The sequence below is a fragment of the Hyposmocoma kahamanoa genome, unplaced genomic scaffold, assembly GCF_003589595.1.
Source record: "Hyposmocoma kahamanoa isolate Upper Pololo Valley unplaced genomic scaffold, ASM358959v1 64, whole genome shotgun sequence".
Classification (NCBI taxonomy): domain Eukaryota; kingdom Metazoa; phylum Arthropoda; class Insecta; order Lepidoptera; family Cosmopterigidae; genus Hyposmocoma; species Hyposmocoma kahamanoa.
In genome coordinates this window covers 11,821,749-11,845,446 of record NW_020653852.1, presented here as the reverse complement: position 1 = coordinate 11,845,446, position 23,698 = coordinate 11,821,749, and the positions used below count along the sequence as shown (strand labels likewise).

Below are 23,698 nucleotides of genomic sequence, written 5' to 3'. Positions count from 1 at the left end.
AAGCGACAGGGAAGCGCGCGATATAGCTATTCTAGCAATATCTCGCGTATTTCTCTGAACACTCAACCAAGTAATACACATGGAGTGGATGATACGTCTTTCTGAAATCTCAGAGTTATTGTATTTTGTTCTATAGTTTTAATGTGTTTCTAACAAAAACTTTACTACGGCAGTAGTTAGAAGAAAAGTATTGTAAGTAAAAATATAACTATTTTGTTTTAATTATATGCCGTTTTATTATTAATCGTTCCGGGATTCCAGGAGGTATTATCGACTCTACGTATATTATTTGAAGGTTGGGTAAATATACTCTGCCAGATAATCACCAACTTAAATAATATTTTTGTTACAACGTAACGTGTCAAAGCAATCGTACTGCAAGTAGGACTTAAAAACGTTTTGTATAATATGATAATATAATATGATATGATGAATATGATTTTTATATAAATATGTAAAACTCACGTCACATGTAATCGTATTGTACATTCGTATTCCGGGTTGCTGAGGATGAAATGGTGCGATGACGATCTTCACCGGAATGATATCATCGCCATTTTTCCACATCACATTGTTGTATTCTTCCGCTAAGTAATTTGGTGCTAAACTGTACAGCTGCTGCAGATAGAAGTTTTTAAGTTGTCTGAAAAAGAAGTGCAAAATATAGTCGAGTTTTTTTACGTAGTAAATGACAGTTGTAACTTACAACTGTCAATTGAGATCCAGTTGGTATCTGGCTATGTTGTGGAATTGTTTATAACAAACTTGTCAACCATTAACCGGTCAACAACCGACCTGACGAGTGCCCACCTCTTATTTCTACAAAGGTCCCGAGGGCAAATTCAACTTCTGGCAACTTTTTAGGCCATTAAAACAAAGTGCCTACAGATTTGGTCGATTTTTTGACGATCAACACGTGTGATCAAACAGAACAGAAAAATTTGTAAAATTGTAAAAAGCAGACGAGCGATACCGCATTTTTTGTATTTCGATACAAGTCGATCGTCAAAAAATCGATCAAATCTGCAGGCATTTGCGCTTTCGCGCGTTTGACATTCGTTGCCTATAACTGTTTAATTTAAGAAGTTTAAAGCCGTACAATAAAGCGTGAAACACACTGACAGCGGGTGCGAGTCGGGCGCGTGTCGGGTCAGGAGCACGGCGGTTGTAATTCCGTGTATTTATTTGGACGATAATACACCATGCGCGGACGCGAAACGGGCGCAGGTCGTGTCCTGGTGGTGTTTTGTCGTCCATATAAATACACGGAATTACAACCGCCGTGCTCCCGACCCGACACGCGACCGACCAGCACCCGTTGTCAGTGTGTTTAACGGTTAAGATAAAACGTTAGTGTACCAGTTAAACTGAACCAATTTCAATGATTTTTTTTGTGTTATTAATATGATGAATTAGTAATTTCATAAGTATTTATTTATTGAATATCATGACATTTACTACCTTGATTTTCAGATATTTTTTCTGTAAATACTCCATCGGTTTGTAATTATTATTGATACAAAGATCAAAGAAAGTGTCTGCTGCCATACCGGGGCCAGCACCCTTAACCAAGTTAATAATTTTATGTTTTAACAATTTTTTAAATAATCATCTAAAAGTTTCTAGAAATGTACTGATTCAGGTCAAAATCGTCAAATTACATAAGGTTTAAACCGGAATGATATTTTTTAAAGAAATATATCACATGCATTGACTTACAAATAAATGGACGACGGGTCTAATACAAAAACCACGAAAAAAATGTCCCAAGTCAACCTATTCGAAATTTAAATTGTAATGTCATCGCAGTATCGCGCTGTCAGTAGAACAAATGAAGACTAAAGCGGAGTGTCGCGCTTTGTATACGATTTTAGCGCCTTACAAGTGCGGACACTTTTTAGCGCGGACCCGACGTCCATATAATTGTAAGTCAATGATCACATGAGATCCTTTTTGTCCACATTACTGTTGTTTTGTTTTTTTTAACTGTTCGCTTATATTTAGTTTGTGTTTTGTTTATAAATAAACATCTTTTTATTTTATTTATTCATTTTTTATTATTGCCTGTTTATTTCTAGTTGTAAACGTAGCAAATATGTCTGTAAAATGTTTTGAAATTTGTTCAGGCTTTACAAAAGAAAATGTGTGGTTTACTATCTTAATGGGTATTTAAGTCTCCATATTTTAGTAAACAAAAATTTCACTGTGGTCATTAATTGATGAATATTGTAATACCTAGTCGAACCGGATCAAAAAAGACAAATAATTAACTTAATTTTCGAAAATTACACTAGAATCTATAAAATACTTACTATAAATCATACAAAAAATATATATTTCACGGCGCCCTGTCTCCATGTGTGCTTATAGTTTGTACTTGTACTAGGAGAAAGAGCATTACCGAGATAGCAAACGTTTTTCAAAATAACTATTATGCTATAGGTAGTTCCCGGACTTCACAGTCCTTAATATATTAATGTATGACTCTTTGACTATGCGAGGAGGAGAAAAAGGAGACTTATTTATTCAAGAATAAATTTACTTGGAAGTTGCCAGCTGCGAAGTCGAAATTAACTTTCAATGAAACTTCGAACATTAAATTAGTGTATATTTGGCTTACGATGTATTATTACACTATGTTTTTTTTAATATTGTTATTAAATTATAAAACACAAATTCATTAAACAAACAGAAAACAATTGCTATCTCATATTTTGTTAACCTTATTAATATTCCTACAATAATAAATAGTAAAGTACATAGAACCAACCATTTTTTTGTTTATCTTTATTTTTTTGTTTGTATATCGCGTTTTCTTCCTTATTTTTTTATTCGCGTGCATTATACAAACTTATCGTTATCATTTTATGTTTTAATTCATTGTTTTGTGTTTTTTTATAAGTTGCCTGTTTTATAATTGTATAAACCAAAAAGGTAGAAGTGAATTATATTTTGTTACAATTGAAATGAAAGTTTACAGTTTGTGATTTTTTAATTTGACAACAATACAATGGCATTTTTAGAATGTAATTTGTATATCAAATTCACTTTATCCAGAAACCTACAAATGTTAAATAAATTCTAAATTTCATTTGGTGCTACAATTTAATTATCTTAAATATTGCCGCAATACCTTAACCACCCTTTGTATACCACAAATAAATTTGTAGAAAGAATGTAAACATAAGGTCCAGTATGCTATAGTAAAGTAAGAAAAAACACTTACTTGACTTTATGTCCAACTCCACAAAGCTGTGGAACATATTCATGTGCGTACTTTTTGGCGAACATCCCATGTTTCCTTACAATTACATTGGGTGTGAATTTCTTATAGTTTTTTAACACGTCTTTCACCAATAACTTTTCCTCTGAGACAGCACGAGCCCTGTAAACAAAACATTATTAATCAGAAGTGCAAGAAATGTAATTCTTCATATTAGAGATAGTCTCACGCTTGTCCCACCAATCTCAGCTGCTAGAAAGTAAAGAAGTGGACAAGGACGAGAACGTTAATAGTCGCCTTAAAAAGTCTAGAATATAACTTGTGCTGGTAGGTGGCTACAAATTATATCGATTCTTCAGCGAAGAAAAGACGTAAAAGTCAAATAACAAAGTTTGCAAGGCGAGTCATCTTTATAAATGTTTTCGTTCACATCCTTTTTAGTTTTTACAGCTGTTTATATAGAAGCAGTAGAGCTCATTGCTAAAGTGTTCGTACAGGGGAGTGCTGCCACCTTACCTATTTCTGCCGCCTAACGGTAATATTGGTATTATAGTGTTCCAGTTTTTAATGGTAAGGATGCTGGTGAAATTACAGACACAGAAGACTTGTCAACTTATGTCTCAGAGTAACGGACACAGTGGTAGTATCCCTCAAATCTTTGCAATTTCAAAGCTCTGAGTGGTACTGTAACTGCTATGGACAGACGTGTCGCTTACCACCAGGCGTCACGTCTTGTTCATCTTATCCACAGACCACATAAATACTATCTCGTCACTTAGTAACAATGCGAAAAATATTTCTTCGTCTAAAGTTTAGAAAAAAATTACATTTTTACGCGTATTTTTCTTAAACAAATATTTAAGAAATAAAAAATTTAATTAAAAAAAATAGAAATATATATATAGATAGAAAAATATTTTATAAATACTTATGAAATAAAATCAGTTTAGACGAAGAAATATTTTTCGCAAAACATTTATCCCAAAAATTTTTTTTAGACACTAAACTGACGGAAAGAACTTGAAAATTTAATCCTGCTACATCAACACTTCAGTATCGATATGTAAAATCAGGGCCAATAACACAAATCTATTTACAGATTGGAAATATTGACGTAATTCTTTATAGGCCAAAAATAAACAAACTTTAGCTCTTGTGATAGCTGAGAGTGAGACAAGTATGCAAATTATTGAAGGATCTTGGTTTACAACTATGTTGTGCTAAATTGAAATTGTGCATATTTAATAGAGAAAACAAAAGACAACAGATTAACTTGAATGTTGAAGGTAACCAAATTGTACAATCGCAGAATATAAAATATTTAGTACTTTGGTTAGATCACAGACCACAGGGTTCGATATAGAGAATAAACTTTATTATGGAGGAAACATATTAATGAAAAATACGAAAAAATTCAAATATCTAAACATTCTAAGGGTCGTATTCCAGAACTCTACTCAATGCTCAAGTCAGGATTTGAGCAGACTTGAGTATGATTTCAAGCACTGGAAATACGGCCCTAATGACAAGGACTTGAGTATGATTTTCAGTGCTCACTGCAATACTCAAGTCCTGACTTGAGTGTTGAGTAGAGTTCTGGAATACGACCCTAAAAGTTTTAGCGGGTTCTAATCGGGGAGTACACCGAAAATATTTAAGAGCATTATACATATTTTACATTCACGTATTAGGAGTAGATTAAACTATGCATGTTTTTTACCAAAATCAGTTTTTAGTGCCAAAACACACGTATCAAAACTAGTCAAACTCCAAAAACAAGCCTTAAGAAGTATCAGCGGGTTTATAAAAAGTATTTAGTATTCCCCCTATATGCTCTGCCACACAGAAGCGGTCAGGGAAGCGTTCCGGGCGCGAGAAAGTAAGAGTTTGTATGAACCCTGCCACACTGAAACGCGCGGCGGCCGCGCGTCTATCGTCTGATGATGAGGGCTATACGAAAGGAGCCCCTCGCATGACGTACCATTCCTTCCCTGTACCTCTAGCTTACCCTGGGCAATAATAGGCGAATATTTTAATGCCGGTTGACAAATCCTTTCACCATGATGTCAAGCATTATAGTGTACGCCGTCGATACGATAAGAAGTGTTGACTGAGTTATACGCTTGACCACATTTTACATATATTTGCTTACAGTTAATTGCTAAAATGACTACATTGATAACGATTAATCTATTTACATGGAAACGATAATTAAATTACAACCAAGAACTAGTACCCATTCTTCTTTTCCCCCTTCGTTATAACAAAAATATGATAATCGAATCAAAACTACAATGATTGTATATAATAAGGACTTAACGAACAAACAAGTCGCAGATATCTACGAAACAAACATGTAAAATCTGACACGTAAATCTAAAAACCAGAATGCTCGCTTTGTTTAGATAAACTGTATTCGTCTAGACAGTCGCCTTATTTTTTTATTTATTCACGTAGTGAAATTACAGTCAAATAATCTTACACGTTTGGTCAAGTGTTAATAACATTTAATCTATTAAACGTGTTCAGGTATTTTGCGGTTCGCGAAAATCTATTTATTTTTTTGTCTACATTTCATTGTATATGATTCGTGGGTCAAACAACTTTTGCCACACTGTAGGCGTGGAAGAAAATTGTTTTTTAAGGGTACTTGACAATCTCAGAAATTCAATCTGAATTGATAAAATATGATAGTATAATATCCTAGTTTTATATTTTAAAATATACATCGAAGGATCGAAGCAACGTGCATGAAGTTGTCTAATATTTATTTATTTATTTTATTCATAATTTTTTTTCCAGTTCCTTTTTACTACTTTAACGTAAAAAAACATTATTTTGATTATTCGTTATTTTTTCTTTAAAACATAATTCAATATTTTTGGTATGATCAGTGTACAAGAAACTATTCACGATTATAGAATACCATTTGATGTTATATCTGACTTGCAGAAAATTTATTACAATGTTTTCTTTATACAAAAATATTTATATTTTCTTTGTACAGGTTGTCCCAAAACTCAACGAAATTTTATTTAAAAAAAGTAAAAAGTTGGTTTACCTTGGTACACAAGTCCCATGTTAAAAAACCATGAACATAAAATTTTACTGACTGTAATGTGAGCACACACTTTAATTGTAAGACTGTTGAGTTGTGAAGTTCGATTTGTATAAAGATTTTTTTAATTTGCCATACAATACTGACAACTGTGCAATGCTTTTTAAAACCTTGTACGTACCTGTTAATTTTATAATCTCAGTACAGAGTACTAAAAAACCGACCTCAAAATTCGTGGAATTACATCTATTTACCATTTATTTTTGCAGATTTCATTGAAATCTGTTACCGAAAAGTGCGCGAAACCGGATTCATCCCTTAATTTGCCGCCCTTAGAGGTGGAATATTTTCTTCAAATTTAAATGGGATTACTACTGGAGTATCCTCTTTTCATCAAAAATGAATCATCAAAATCGGTTCACAAATTAAGTTATCGCGTAACATACATACAAAAAAAAACATAAAGTCAAATTGAGAACCTCCTCCTTTTTTTGATTCTGGTTAAAAACCAGTTAACATTATAATTATGTATTTTATAATTGCACCATTAATTTGTGCCAGAACACTATAAACGTGTGGCAAACAGCCATTTTCGAAGAAATAAATAATAATAAAAATAGTGAAGTAGTAGTCAGCCGTGACCATGGGACCTGTAAAGGGTCCGAAACGACATATATGCGCGATTTAAATCCGAAAAAATTGTTCCTATGTGTGACAATCGCAAAAACGTAAGAAATAAATAAAAATAAATAAGTTTATATTATTATTTTTATTACGAAAAACGTTTTATTTCTAATAACATAATCAGCAAAATTATATCAGATAGAAGCCGCCCATCAATGACCAGCTGCTAAATTAAATGAGAGATCAATTTTGTAATTTGAGTAATTGCCATCCATTGTTCCTGGCGGAACAATTAAGCGGTTATAGCTCATTGTGTTAGCGTGCAAGATACTCATACCTGTATCGTATTTCAATTGAAACTTAGGCGACAAAATTAATTGGATATTTTCCAAGTGGTTTAGACGAATAAAAAAGTGTATATGTGTTCACGGTGAATACTTTGAAAAAATCGATCAAAAATCGACCTGTAATAAAGAAAAAATTTAGCAATTTTTGAAAATCTAATTTCTTTTGGCATGACTCTCGTATTTGATCTGGCGAAATCCTAAAAGGGCACCGCCAATAAGTAAAAAGAAGACGAAGGATAAGACTAACACGGTAACTCCATACAAACGCGCAGACATTCGCAAAATCTCGCGGTGGACTCGCGTTGAATAGCGCCGGTCGTCTCATACGTCATAAATTATAGAATTGAAGTGAAGTGAAAAAATGACATCAAATAATAGACGTGTTTATTATTGTGTTAGTGGCAGTTTTAACAAGAGTGCCTCAAATTCAAAATTGTTCAGCATTTCATTTCATAATCATATTCCATAATCAGATATATTATCAATCCGAGATGCTGGTATAATAATATCAATATGTATGTAATGTATTAAAAAAAATTTAAATATAGCATTAGAGTACTTGTGATGAACACCTTCATTTTTTTTAATTATATTGTTTACAACCTGTAGGAACAACTAAAATAATAATGTAACAACCCTACGCTTCGAGCGAAGTGTAGACATTTACGAGTGGAACAGGCGAGAGTTGTCCTACTTACTCTTATTATTCTATGATGTTACTTTATCCAGAGATACCATTTCCCACGGCAATTTAACAGAGAGTGGTTGATATTTCTGCCAAATTCAGATAATTGATGACACAAAAAACCTATTTTTAACCAACTTCAAAAAAGGAGGAGGTTCTCAATACGACTGTATTTTTTCGTACGTATGTTACGCGATTACTATTTGGGAACCGATTTTGTTGATTTTTTTGTGAAAGTGAAAGAGGGTACCTCAATATTGATCCCATTTAAATTTGAAAAAAAATATTCCACCTCTAAGTGTAGCAATCTAGGGGCTGAATCCAGTTTCGCGTAATTTCCGTTAACCAATTACAATAAAACTTGGCAAATAGACGTAATTCCAATAAAAAAGCCGATGTGCAAACTTTTGAGTTGGTTGAGCCTAAGCAGTCTTCCACCACTGCGACCATTAACTGATGATCTATTGTGATCCTATGATTAATGATTATATTATGAAGTCCTCTGGTTGTGGCCTGTGCCTTCAACTGTCTCATGGCAGATAACAATCCCTACCAATTAACTATCCCTGAAATTTTACATATGTGTACAAGCAGTGTACTAATAGGTACTTACATGTCTGCAATGCCAAGACCTAGCAACTCTCGTTTATGTTCTTCATATTTGATTTCGGGGACTTTATACTTGTTGATATCATCTCTTGCTTGTCGGAAGTAGTAATCGTAGGTTGTGTCGTCCAGCGTCAATAAGTGGCCTAGCCGCTGTACCTAGAGCACAGAACACAGAATTGTAATTTATTAAGAGACTAAAATTAGGTGGAGGTAAGTATTATCTAATCCTATTTTTAAATTCACAGTTATACAGGTGTAGTGTCAATGGGTGTGAAAGAGAGCAAATGAGTCTATTGATGATAATAATATAACATTTAGTCAGTAAACAATCCCACTGAAACACAAAATCAATTAAAATTAATTTTTTTCTTATATCTTCTTTATAAGAAAAATTCCAAATGCCTTTCCACTTTTATCTTATATCTTTGCTTCATGAGATGAATAGGATGATGAAGTGCCATTAGTATTATAAGTAGTCTCTCCTAGTGCTTCTATTAACTGGTTTGCTCAATATTTTCATTTTTTTTAATTCTTCCAATTTGAGAGAATGCATTCTCTGATTGACATTATATATATAACCGGCAGGACTATAAAACGTTTACTGAGCCCACATCTGTTCACACCTATGTGATTTTACAATTTCTTCAATCACATTGTGGGTGATTTATAAGTTGCATGGCATGAAGTAACTTGCATTTATGCCATTTACATACGTCGCCTTACTTTCGCAAACTCGTATCTTAAATTACAAAGCTACTGAAATGCAAAAAATGATTGTACATATAAATTTTGCAGGCTGATTTCACATTACATTTCCTTCTTATTCATACACTGGCTTTTACCTATTTTTAAAGTAATGCATCCAAGTTAACCCCTTTGATAAGAAGTTTGAAATAAATAGAAAGTTTTGCCATCTCCTGAATAATCACTCTTTATAAGATACGAGTTTGAGAAAGTAAGGTATTGATATTCTACTACTACTACTAGACCCTATTCTACACAGTATATTGTTACCAGCCAGTACAAAATTACATACCTCATTTATATTGACTCTACTTTGTCAAAATGTCACTAACTAGAAACTATATAAGATTTGAGATCTGCTCCTAAATCATGGATTGTTACTAGGATGCACCTATATCTATGGATGCACCTAATTTGTTACTAATTTTGTGATAACACTATAAACAAAGTTTTTTGCTAGAGATGAAAGCGCATTCTTAGTCATTATTGCTAGAAAATTATTACTTTCAAATGAAAATAGTTATTTTAATTATTATTATTATTAATTTTCTTAATGGCAGCCAGTAAGCTTAGGCCAATGTCAGTTTTGATGTATATTGTGAAAATAGTCATTATGTTTCCATTCAACAATAAATATGCAAATTCATATGTAGTCGCACACCTTTCGACATATCTAGATGCCTTACATTCTCAAACTGGTATTTTATAAAAAATGATTATTCGGGAGACACCAAAACCTTCTATTAATTTTAAATTTCTTATCAAGGGTGTTAATTTGGATGCATTACTTTAAGAATAGGTAACAGCTAGTGTGTAAATATGAAGGAAATGTGATGTGAAATCACCTTGCAAAATTTGTATACACAATCCATTTTTGCATTTCAGTAACTTTGTGCTTTAAAATACGAGTTTGGGAAAGAAAGGTGATGTATGGTTTGAATGAAAAGACAATTTTGTAGTCAAACTAATTATGTTTAACAAGTTGAAATTATTATGAGATAAATTGTATTTAATATTGTTGTTTATGATTATTGTTGGTATCAGACATTATAATTTCATTTCAAAGGAACTATGTAAGAAAAGTTATAGGTCAACAACAACATTGTGTAATGGCAAAGTAATTTAAAAAATAACTCATTGTTGATAAATGTGCACTATTTAAACCAGAAATCAGTTGGACAGTTAGACATATTAAAGTGCAAATATAATAATAATAATAATAATAATAATAATAATAACGCACACACTCAACATATACCATATGATACCATATAACATAATAATAATACACACTCATAGACACGCACGAAGAAAACCAATATCGCGGGTGCCATGTACACAACCACAAATTATAGCCAACATGAGAGAAATAAATGTAGGTCATACAATATTTTTCCCGGCCCGGGAATCAAACCTGTGACTGGATAGATTTGATGGAAGTTGCCTATCAAGCCAGGTACTGTAGAAAGCTAGTTCCAGCAAAAAAATTATTGCACTGTAGTAGATACACAAGAAACCTACATTGAGTGCATTATATTATATCACCATATTCATTGTGAAAGTATTGTTTAAAAAAAATAGTATTCCACTCGGCTCAACTTTAGTATATGTGACATCGTTTGTGCATTCAAATTAATTTTGGACATAGACCTAGTCAAAAGAAACCCCTCCACAAATTTTCAGTTTTAGGACGCCAAAGGTTTTTGACAAAATAATTTTTGAAAATAGTGAAAATCAAAGCAAATAAACGCATTTGACAACTACCTAATCCGAAAATTATGTCAAAAAAACAGGCAGATGCAATTTAATGTCCTGCGTTTCGACATTCCACTGTAATGATATCATGTGTTGTTTAAATTTTGAAAGTATATTATGTTTTATTGGTTTTTTAAACACTATTTAATAGCATTTACATTATACTTAAAATATTATTTCTTAAGAAGGTTACTTTGAAATAGTAATGATAATTCAAAAACAATTTGGTAATATAAAATGCAATGATATTTATCGCATTTGTTTTTTTTTTCTTATTTCTCTTGGCTTTTCACGGAAAGCTTTTTAGCCGTTTACAGAGTGTTTTTTCTGTGTATTTATGTTGTTGTTCATTGTGTATAAAGATTGTTAGTTTTTTTTTAATTACATTCGTGAAAATTCCTCTGGGCAGAAACAAATTGGATTATTTAGGTTAAGTTAGGTTTTTTTTATACAAATGCGGAAGTCCCTCTGGGCAGAAACGAATTGGATTATTTAGGTTAAGTTAGGTTTTTTTTATACAAACGTGAAAGTCCCTCTGGGCAGAAATGAATTGGATTATTTAGGTTAAGTTAGGTTTTTTTTTGTACAAATGCATAAGTCCCTCTGGGCAGAAATGAATTGGATTATTTAGGTTAAGTTAGGTTTTTTTATACACACACAGAAGTGTTTTTGGGCAAAAACAAATTGGATTATTTAGGTAAAGTTAGGTTACTTTTACACAAACGCAGAAGTCTTTCTGGGCAAAAACGAATTGGATCGATATAGGTAGATATTGGAGTCCGTGTGTGCACTAAACGTCAAAATATATTATTTTGAGGTTATTTTTTAATTTTTTTTCTCGAAAAGTATTAATATTCGTAGTTTGTTACTTCGTGGGGGGGTTCCGCTCGCCTACCCCTCATTCCCACATTTTTTACTCTTTTTCCCGTGCATTTGGTGCGAAAATATATAATTCTGAGGTTTATTTTTTTTGAATTTTCAGAAATTAATATCTCAAAAACTATCAACGTCCTAAGTTTGAAATTTTGCAGGGGGGTCCTCCCCTCTACCAACCCTTACGTCGCTTTTACTAAAGTCCTTCCTTCCACTCTAACATCTAACACTCATAAAGAGACACTGAACCATTTTAAGTTTCGAACACTAATAAAATGTTTTATTTGTAAATTAGCCCCTGAGATTTTCAAGAGTTGCTGTTTTGACACAAATAAATTTTTTAGTTTAAGTATATTACCTTTTGAGTTTCTTAATTACTTGTGACCTTTTTAAGCTGATGGCTCTATATATAAATAATAATAATAAAGTAGCCTGCAGAGATACAAACTTGGTACCATAAAAATTATCTTTTGGCGAAGTAGGAATTACTTGTTTACTGTTATTTAAAATTATAATTAACATAAATAAATTATAAATTATTACCAAAAGAAATATCAACATTACCTTGAAACGAATCCTCAACTCATAATCTCGCGTACTATTTAGAACTTTAAAGTTATCTTTGAGGAAATAATTTTTGCCTCTAACTCTTAACGCAAACAAAGTACGTGTTATGGGAGGTATCTTGTGCTTCTTGCACAAAATTATACAAAGCTCCTCAGCTGTTAGATCCCTAGAGCAATTTATCACATTGACCACTCGGTCAGTCACCACCGACACCTTAACTGGCTCGCCTGCTGCCATGGTCCCGTCTAATTTGTAAACTTGAACCATAAAAAACAAGGACGCCAACAGCGACAGATAGCACTCAAACACAATTTATCGAAACCATTGTCACGTTAAATCCGTAATAAAAGTCTTTTTATAGTTCATTTTTAGGTATCTATCGACAACGAAGGGCGACTACAAGCAACTATTTTACGAAATAACACAAAAATGTTTATTTATACCACTGACCGACATCACCCAAAGCACTTGCTTGCGTAGTTTTTTTTTGACATTTAGTAATGCGACAAGACAAGTCTATTTGAAAACCGATATTGATTCGAATGCTTCGAATCGATTCTGAATGTATATCATTCTATGATAATTTTTTTTTATTATAACTCGATGGGAATCCGTGTAGGTACTGTATATGTTTATATATATAAAGCTACAAGTTCTTACTCACTGATAGAAATAGAACGCATACTTCCCGATATGGTGGAAAAAAGATATTTAACCGTTGTACGCGGATAGGCTCCAAAGCAAAGAATCAAATATGAAAGGACCTGAATATGGAAAATGTGAAAGAGTGATCAACGGCCTGCAAAAACTATAATATACGGAGGGAGTATTTGTGCATTTTTAAGAAGTACATCCTGGTCAATTTCCACGGGAAGTAAAAAATGTTTGAAATTTCAAATAAATAAGATGGCTGTCATACAAATTTCAAAGCCCCCTATCACGGAATCTATTAGAGATAGGTAGGAAGTGCTCGAAGGAATGTCATAGAGGGTAACACTGCCTAGTCAACTGCCTAGGTTAAAAAAAATTCGGCCGAAGAAAAACTTGCTTCAATCCGGCTGAAAATTGGCATGCAAGGGTTTTTAGGAGTCCTTAATCGTGATTTGGGGTCAAAAGTTTATTTTTGCTATTTTTAATATAGCTGCCCTTTTAGACATTTTTGTATGCCCTTTTAGACTTCAAGGGTCGTATTCCAGAACTCTACTCAATGCTCAAGTCAGGATTGCACTGGCAACACAAGCACTGGAAATACGACTCTAATGGCAGGGACTTGAGTATGATTTCTAGTGCTTTGAATCATACTCAAGTCCTGACTTAAGCATTTAGTAGAGTTCTAGAATACGACTCTCTGAGTCGTATTCTCAATTCCCTTCCATTATGGTCGTATTTCGTTCAGGGTCAAGTCCTGACTTGAGTATGATTCAAAGCACTAGAAATCATACTCAAGTCCTTGTCATTAGGGTTGTATTGCCAGTGCTTGAAATCATACTCAAGTCTACTCAAATCCTGACTTGAGCATTGAGTACAGTTCTGGAATACGACCCTAGAATTCGTACTCCTTCGAAATTATATTTTTCCAATTTTTCGGGAACGTTTCCGGAAAAATTTGTATTATTTTAAATTTTACAATTTTTTTATTTTTATTTATTTTTGTATTATTTCAAAGTCAAGCTTTACACTTAGGAATTAAACTCAACTCTATGTCGTCTGCTGTAAGGACGGTCTAAGTACCAGTTATATAATAATTATTTATTAATTATATTACAGGTAATAACACAGTAGTTATGTAGTTTTCATATAAATCAGAATTTTATCCAAATCCATGATCTAAATTTCTTTTTAAATATGGCAACTTCAATTTAAAAAATATATCTGCCGCATGCTTGCCTTCTTAATTTTACCTTTTATCTTTCTCTCTTCTACCATTAGTCGCCATATTTGTAAGTCAAGCATTTTATTCGTATTTTTTGTTGAAAATTACGATATTACTTGAAACAAACCAAATTAAAAAGTAAGTATTCTTGTTCATTGTGCTATTTAATATATCAAAGTCAGTGAAATTGTGTTAGTTACACGTTTTTACTCACGAGCGGATTTGCTTCTTAGATGCCGGTTTATACCCATACAAATAATACATTTCCTTTGTTTTGGCATGCTTTTAAATTTTACTGTTTCCATGGTTCTTGTATCTGCACGGTAACCTTATACGAGGTACTTTTAGAACAAATATATCATAGCATCCCATCTGCGCACTTCGCGTGGTTATCGCATTTCAAGTATCCGCTTAACTCGAACATTTATACATACAATGTATTATTATTTATAGCTACCTACATTCCGATTCATAAAAAAGTATGCCCTTGATAAATCAAGTAGTACGAGGAAGGCAGTTTTCGTTTGTGGCACAGTAGACGTAAAAAATATATTTAATTTAGGGAACACGTATATATTCTCATAAAAGCTCTCTAATTTTTTTTTACCAAATGAATCGCTTAATTTGTTTTTGTAATTGAAAATTTTTGTTTGCAGAAGATGGATGATGAATGGGATGAAGCTGGTGAAGTGGCAGTAAGTTCTACTATTATTGTATCTTATGAAATGCACATTTTCATATGCAGCCAGTCCATGTGTTCCAGATGTAACTTTGTCCACAATACTATTACCTCAATAAATGACAAATGTTTAGATTAAAACAGTGTTGGCGGGAAATGCCAGGCATTTCTCCAGCAACAGCAGGCAATTTTTGCTTGTTTTATTTTTTATTCATACAGTGCAGTCTTTGCTAACAAAATTTTTATTTCTAATGATCATAAAAATGAGGTGCATAATGAACTTTCAAATTTGTTAAAAACAAATTTTTATTATGAAAAATGCATAGAGTCAGATTATAAAAATTATGTATGATATTAAATATGTTAAAATTATGTATGATATTGGGCGTAGGTTACAATAATGTAATCTAGGCACTGACCCAAGAATAATTTATTCTGTTAAGGTCCCATTGTGTGGGACCATAGTGAAATTCTGCATATATGCACTATTATACTGTATCATAGATTAAATAAAAATGCGTAGTTTTTAGATATTTTTATTACACTGTACGCTACATATTTTTATTTAATAAAAAAGATGCTATATAAATTATTTTTTCTTCACCTGTAAAGTTGTCAAAATTGAGATAGTATCGGTTGCCAGTTCACAGACAATATGGCAGTTTGAAGTTTAAAAGTGTTTCACACTTTTGTTTTATTTTCAAATCTTATAATGTCATATGTTGCATTTTTTGCTGATCTAAGAGATTAGACTTTAGGAACCTTTTCATACATATAACAAATTTTTTGATAATTTTGTGGATTGGATTATTTTTGGCTATGTCCAATTAGTGTTAAGTTCTCCTAGTGCATTGATGGTTGACTGCTTTGTTAATATTTTAGTAGAATATCCTGTAGCAGTTGAGCTAGCACAACAAGCCGCGACTTGCGCGAGATACTGCTTTTTTAAACCGACTTCAAAAATAGGAGGAGGTTCTCAATTTGTCTGTATGTTTTTTTGTATGTATGTTACGCGATAACTCCGCCATTTGTGAACCGATAATGATGATTCTTAGAGATTATTATAGGTTATTATAGAGATGATTCTGAGAGGGTACCTCAGAAGTGGTCTGGTTCAAATTTGAAGAAAATATTCCACCTCTAAGGGTGGTAAACTAGGGGGTGAATGACTTTTGAGGTCGGTTTTTTTTAACCAGAGGCTAGGTTATTCTCATATACTCATAGCGTCGCACTAGGGAAAGGCTGTATCAGTGCCATGGGGACACAAAGACCACCACAAATGACATCCACACCACAAGAGAAATAAATGTAGGCTGTACAAATATTTCTCCCAGCCCAGGAATCTAACCCCGGACCTCTGCATGGCAGTTAGCATTCTTTAAATGCTATTTTAGATGGAGAATAGCAATATCTCCGGCCTATGTCGCCCTATGACATTAGCTCGCTCTTTATGTCGATCTTGCGCGCCCTGTCGTGTTAGCCCTACACATGTTATAATGTCTATATGTACAATCAACTGCACATGAAGCTATACACTTTTGTTCGAATATCGCCTCCAGATAGATATACGGTGTAAGATGTCGCAGAATGTGTATGTTGAATATTCTGCCGTCTGTACATAGTTTGTATCGTAAATATTGTAATAAAATGCCCCATAACCATGTCCAATCAGAGTACATAATTATACACTCCATTGGCGTTAGTTCCGCACTTGGAAGAACAAGAACAACTTCAAGGTTCTTTCTCGTTTTATTTAGGCGGTGCCGCAGACATATTCGTCATATTCTAGTAACAATTACGAGAATGAAGTAGATGAAGGTCACAGTCTCTCCAGAGGGAGGGGCTTTACATCATTCAACGATGAAGGTAATTAATTATTTGCATCAATATTTGAGACCATTAGCACAAAAGTGGTGTAACACACATTTAATTTTTTTCTACAATAAATGCATATATATTTTATAATAGTATCATTTATTAAAGTAATGTTTGTATTGTTGTGGGTTATTCCATTTTTGCGCTTTTAGCTCACTTGTTTTATTACATTCTAATAAGGCCTCAGTGCATTTTGCGAAGCTCTTGGATAGTTTCCATAAAATCTTAAGAACAATTTCAAATCCAATGCTCTGACAATTATGGATTTTTGAGGGACTGGTGTAGTGCTTGATGGAATTCCTCCGTGCATGAATTGGCGCACGTCATGTATTTGTTTGTACATTTTTACATTACCTACCAGTATATAACAGTGTACCAAGATTTTTTTTTTAGCCAATGATCCTGTCTTTCAAATGGTGGTTATGTTTATTTAACCTATGTTTCAACTAATTTATGTTTCAATATTAACTGAGCATTCTTCATTTCAAAAATCTTTTGTTTATTATAGTGTCAGATTTCAAAGACACCAACGGTTATGGCGAACGCCGCGGACGTGGCGGACGAGGGGGCCGCGGTGGCCGAGGGGGCCGGGGTGGACGCGGTGGTTACAGAGACCAAGAAAGTAATGGTGGTGGTAAGCAAATTATAATTTAGTTATCTGTAAAAAATAATAATAAAATGGTTTTATAATTAAGTTACTCATAAATAATTTACCATTACAATACATTACTTTTACAAAATTGACACAAGATTATGACAAAAATGGAAATAAATATAGTCTGTGAACCCAGTCAAGGTTAAATCGTCCGAAATAAATTAATTTGCTAACCCGCGAGCCCAGACAAGGTTAAATCGCGTAAAATAGCTGTGCTCATGTTGAGATTTCTTTTTAATTTTTAATAAAATTAGTAAATAACACATCAAGCGCAACGACGAGGCGAAACACGTGTCGGGTATACTTTTGGTGATGGTGTTTGTAACTATAGTTGCGTTTGTGTTATTTATTTTATTTTACTGCCTCCGTAGCCGAACGGTTACCATTCTGGACTGCCACGCAGAGGTCCCAGGTTCGATTCCCGGGCCGGGACAAAATATTTGCATGGCCTACATTTATTTCCCTCGTGAGTTTGGGTGTAATTTGTGGTTGACTATGGTACCCGCGACACAGGGTTTCCCTAGTGCGGGGCTATGTTGAGTGTGTGCGTGTGCGTTATTATTTAATGCGGTGAAAGATCGTAAAAAAATTTAAATTAACTGCATGAATAAAAGATACACATCACAAGTGCAGTTATTTTGCACGGTTTAATTTGAACCCAATGAGAGTTCGCGGAGCAGCAAATTAATTTACTGCCATTGTTGTTAGTATGGATTTCCTCAAGGTAACGCCTGGATCTATTAATTACAAAATTATGAATGTAACAACTACGTAAAACTAATTTATATTCACGTAACATTTAAATAATTTACAGATCCACTTAGAACCTCTTGCTTGAGCACTATCATGAACTTTAAAATTTACTATGACCGGTCTCACTTAACACAAATAATTTTCTGTAAGTTGTTTATCAGATTGTGAGCGCTCGAAAGCAATATTGTGTTTGTTTTGTAAACATTATTTAAACTGAATACTGATAATACAGGAAATAGATTGTTTGTTAATCAAGATTATTACTTAAGAATCTTTATGCCCAATGTACAGAGCCTGTGACCAAATTTTGTAGTCGGCTGCTCTAGCCACGCAGAGGCGGGTCGCGGAAGCATTCCGGACGCGGGAATTTTTATAATGTACGAATTCTTATGAACCCTGCCACTCTGAAACGTGCGTCGGCCGCGCGTACTATTACTTAGGCCAAGATGCATACACACGGTATTCGACTTTCCATAATACGTTCGTTCCGTAATGAAAGGCATTAAAATACGAGTGTGGGTTCATAAAAACATCACACTAGTGTTTTAATGCCTAATTATAAGCTATTCGCTGTAATTATTAGTATAATAATGCAAAAAACTTATTTCTCACGCACGTCGCTCAACATTAACTGAGCGTTATTTTCCGAAAGCGTTTCAAAAAACACTTTCTTTCAATGTAACGAAAAAACACTTTCATGTAGGTTTGAAAAACGGTTACTAAAGAAACGACATTTTAAGAAAATGAAACGGACTCGCACTTCAAATTATTTATGTAGTTATTTGTCTATGGCGTTATATTCTGCAACTGGAGCTGCCCTATTTACGGATTAAATGTACCTACCTCTAAACCAAAATTATACCACACATGGCGGATTTAGTGTTGTACCATAATCATAGATAAGTCAATATCAACATGCAAATGTATGGCTTGAATGTTGAAACTGCTTTTTATGTTTGCAAATTTGTATAGTTTACTGTAATCAAAGTATGATTAATACTAGGCTATTATTACTAGTCAAGTAATGAGCCATTTTAATCAAAATTAAATTTAAAGTTATTTACTAATAAATGTAACGATGGAATTGCATTATCATGTAATCTAGTTACATTCAAAGTTCTATTACAATTTGACTGTTCGAAATAGAGCGAACAAACGAAGATGGTATTTGATTCAGTGTTTATGTTCGGCAGTCCTATAATTTCCAAACATTTTCATTTGTAGGTAAACTTTAAAAATAATAATAATGAAATAATAAAAACCTCGTAGTGAATTGTTTTAATTACAGAATATCGACAATATGTCTGCTTACAAGAACAACACTATCTCAAAATAATCGTTATCAACAATCATCAAAATATTCTAACCAAAGCAAAATTCGGCAAGACTTATAGGTTGACTTCCGCTTTTTCTAGTGCCGCACCCCTTATGCTGCAGCGACACATTTTTATCAATACTTAATTGTTCTCACTGTCAATATTTTGTCCATTTCATTACAATTCATGCGAATAATTCACTAAAACATTTGGCCAAACGTTGGTTTTGACATTTGATGTACTTCCCTTTAACAACCGCAAACGGTTATCAAAGGTTACTACAAAAATGGCAAAATGATGACAGTTGGCATTTAAGATGACGTTACGTATTTTCGATTCCCGTGTTTGACATAAATCAAGGTTATTTCTTTTGGCTTACGACGGCACGCAGTAGGTAAACAAAGACAATAAAATGTTTATGTTTTCAACGTCTAAATGCATCATATAGATATAACGTCTGATTTATACATATGGCGCACTATGAATTTCCGGAACTGGCCACTTACATACACTGTATTTAAAAAGTAATTACATCATTTGAAAATGGAACTCTTTGTCTGTAGATTACAGTTTGTTTCATCTGACTGTCACTTGTTTTTACATTGTGGCGTCATTTTAGAAATTGGTTGTTTACATCACCATGGATTTAAGTCGTGAAAATTTTCGTAATATGATTTTCTATGACTTTAAATAAATTAACACCTCAGCGGAGCTTCGCTCGGCTTCAATCTGCTTTTGGCGATAAAGTACCATGCAAGACGTCTATTTATAGCTGGTGTTTGCAGCATTCAAACGTGGTTGTGGTCAGTGACGAATTTCGTGATGGTCGCCCATCCACTGCTCTGAACAACAATAACATCGATGCAGTGCGCCGTATGATACCATGACATTCGGGCATCTTTAGGCATAGGCATGAGTCAAATACAATCAATAAATACTACACAAACATTTGGGTGTGAAAAAGTTGTGCTCTCTGTGAATCCCACTCACTAACTGATGCTCAAAAACGGATCGCGTCACTTGGTGCAATGCCATACTTACCAAATTCAACGAAGGGGCGTCAAATTTGGTGTGGGACATAGTAACAGATGACGAAATATGGATTTATAGTTACGATCCCAAAACAAAACAGCCATCGAGCTTATTGGTCTTCGAGATGTATCGAACCCAACCAAAGTGGCGCTCGTGGGGAAGTACCTCTAAGCGGATGATTGCTTTAATAAAACTGGACACGTGGCTACTGTTGTTTTGGAGAATCGTTGTACCGTGAATAGTGATGGGTACACGACCATTTGCTTGCCGTAAGTTATTGACAAACTCCGTAAAAATAACCGTAAACCGTCAAATTTGGTGTGGGACATAGTAACAGATGACGACGAAATATGGATTTATAGTTACGATCCCAAAACAAAGCAGCCATCGAACTTATTGGTCTTCGAGATGTATCGAAACCAACCAAAGTGGCGCGCGTGGGGAAGTACCTCTTAAGCGGATGATTGCTTTAATAAAACTGGACACGTGGCTACTGTTGTTTTGGAGAATCGTTGTACCGTGAATAGTGATTGGTACACGACCATTTGCTTCCGTAAGTTATTGACAAACTCCGTAAAAATAACCGTAAACGCCGTATCATCACCACGATAATGCCAGACAGACAAATGAATTTTTGAAGGTGAATAACGTTGATCTTATGAGCCGTCTCCCGTACAGTCCCGACCTGGCACCTTGTGATTTTTATTCATTTACAAAAATTAAGAACCAGTTACGCGGTCAACGATTTTCGTCACCTGAAGAGGCTGTCGAAGAGTATGAAAAATATATTTCAGAGATTGTCACGGAGGAGTGGCATAAATGTTTTCAAAATTGGTTCATTCGTATGAAAAAGTGCATTAACGCTAACGGAGAATATTTTGAGAAACAGTAAATTCATTTCTGACCATTTATAGTATTTTTTTCTTATACATTCCGGAAACTTATAGTGCGCCACACGTATTTGTCAATATAACATGACCTTTGGTTTCCATCTTTGGTTTCTAGACTATGAAAACCAAAGGACATGTTATATTGACATATATAAATGAGACGTTATATGTATATGATGCATTTATTTAGACGTTAAAAACTTAAACATTTTGCTGTCTTTGTTTAACTACTGCGTGCCGTCGTTATATAAAAGAGATAGCACTAAATTGACTTATGTCAAACACGGGAATTGAAAATACGTAACGTCATCTGAAATGCCACTTTCCTTATTTTACCATTTTTGGAGTACCCTTTGACATCCGTATCCGGTTGTCAAAGGGAAGTACATCAAATGTCAAAACCAATGTTTCGCCAAATGTTTTAGTGCATTATTCGCAGGAATTGTAATGAAATGGAGAAAAATATTGACAGTGAGAACCAATAAGTATCCGGTTGTCAAAGGGAAGTACATCAAATGTCAAAACCAATGTTTCGCCAAATGTTTTAGTGCATTATTCGCATGAATTGTAATGAAATGGAGAAAAATATTGACAGTGAGAACCAATAAGTGTTGATTAAAATGCGTCGATGTGGCATTAAGGGGTTGCAGCAGTAGAAAAGGCGGAAATCAACCGGTGTATGTGTTATTTTTTACGAGGTTTTTATTTTTTCATTATTATTATTTTATACCGTCTTTTAGGCAAAGAAACATAACCTATTATTATTAATATTATATCTGATTTTATGATTATCGATAATGTTATTACAATTATATAAGTAATTTTATTTCTTTCAAAAATTAAATGGAAGTGTTTGATTCACCTAAATCAAAATCACTGATATTAATTCTATACCAATACATAAATACAAAACAGCTTAAACTATTTGGAAACTTTAAAAAAATCTAATATCAGTCTTGAGATTGGAAATGCGATGAGGAGAACTCTATGATCTCCTGATTTCTATTATTTTTCGTAATATGAGAGCATTTAGAAATGCAAAATAATAAATTCAAAATCTCATCCTGGATATTCCCATATGACAATGAGTATTGATCTACTTTAATTAAACATTTTAATCATACTTTGATTACAGTAAACTATACAATTACAAACATAACAAAAAAAACAGTTTCAACATTCAAGCCGTACATTTGCATATATATCGATATTGACATATCCATAATTATGGTACAACAATAAAGAAATCCGCCATTCATGGTGGATATTTTTTGGTTAGGTAGGTACGTTTATTCCGTAGATCTCCTTTCCATTATTTTTTTCCATCCTCTAAGATCTCGACTGATATTAGAATTGAAGTCGAATCAAATTGTTTTGTTTTTCAGAAATGGTCGAAATTAGAATATAATTATAAAATACATAAAATCGAATTTGATGTTAACGAAATTTGTTCTAGCAAAACAGTTTTTCTTTATGTTGGTCGTAATTGGCTGTTTTTTACACATAGATATCCCTTCGATGCATTTGGTCTACTTTCCCGATCGATCCACTTTTTTTTCCCGATTCGTCTAATTCCCATTTCGTCTACTTTCCTGTTTGGTCTACTTTAATGATGCGTCTACTCAAATAATTTCAATACAAATTACTAAAAAAAACGACCCCAATAGTTTGTATAATTACATCTATTTGCCAAGTTTCATGAAATCGGTTACCAGAAAATGCGCGAAACCGGATTGACCACTAATTTGCCACCTTTAGATGTGGAATATTTACGTCCAATTTAAATGGAATCACTACTGAGGTACCCTCTTTCCAAGAAAAAATTACGACGAAATTCTTTTTTCGACTGTATATATATACAGGGTTACAGGAAAACTCGTGCTAGATCCGTTAAGGGCGTGGAGTACTCATCATTTCTGACTTATTTTACTATGAAACACCCTACCCTAAACTTAACCCTTTTCGAGATATTTGACTTTTATTTTTTTTATTCAAAATTGCCGATTTTTAGGCTACTAAATTTAATTTTGTTTATTTTGTGTGTCTTATTATTATAATTATTGCATTTTTACATGTGTGATAAGATGCTTTAGGACCTCAATCATTAAAATAGTGAATAAGTTAATTCAATACGCCGTAG

General features: G+C 33.4%; 2 protein-coding genes across 2 annotated transcripts in view; one reads left to right on the top strand and one right to left on the bottom strand.

The window, feature by feature from the left end:
* Positions 1-12,894, bottom strand: part of LOC113230651 (tyrosine-protein kinase hopscotch) — a 64,364-nt gene extending 51,470 nt beyond the window's left edge. Inside the window, exons 1-4 of the mRNA XM_026464659.1 lie at positions 12,483-12,894; positions 8,551-8,702; positions 3,227-3,385; positions 466-643 (exon numbers count right to left, since the gene is read on the bottom strand). Of these exons, the coding sequence (XP_026320444.1) occupies positions 466-643; positions 3,227-3,385; positions 8,551-8,702; positions 12,483-12,752 (759 nt within the window). The 5' untranslated portion in view covers positions 12,753-12,894. The remainder of the gene's footprint in view (positions 1-465; positions 644-3,226; positions 3,386-8,550; positions 8,703-12,482) is intronic.
* A 2,120-nt stretch (positions 12,895-15,014) lies between these two features.
* Positions 15,015-23,698, top strand: part of LOC113230613 (ATP-dependent RNA helicase vasa) — a 26,729-nt gene continuing 18,045 nt past the window's right edge. Inside the window, exons 1-3 of the mRNA XM_026464600.1 lie at positions 15,015-15,053; positions 16,795-16,903; positions 17,421-17,546. Of these exons, the coding sequence (XP_026320385.1) occupies positions 15,018-15,053; positions 16,795-16,903; positions 17,421-17,546 (271 nt within the window). The 5' untranslated portion in view covers positions 15,015-15,017. The remainder of the gene's footprint in view (positions 15,054-16,794; positions 16,904-17,420; positions 17,547-23,698) is intronic.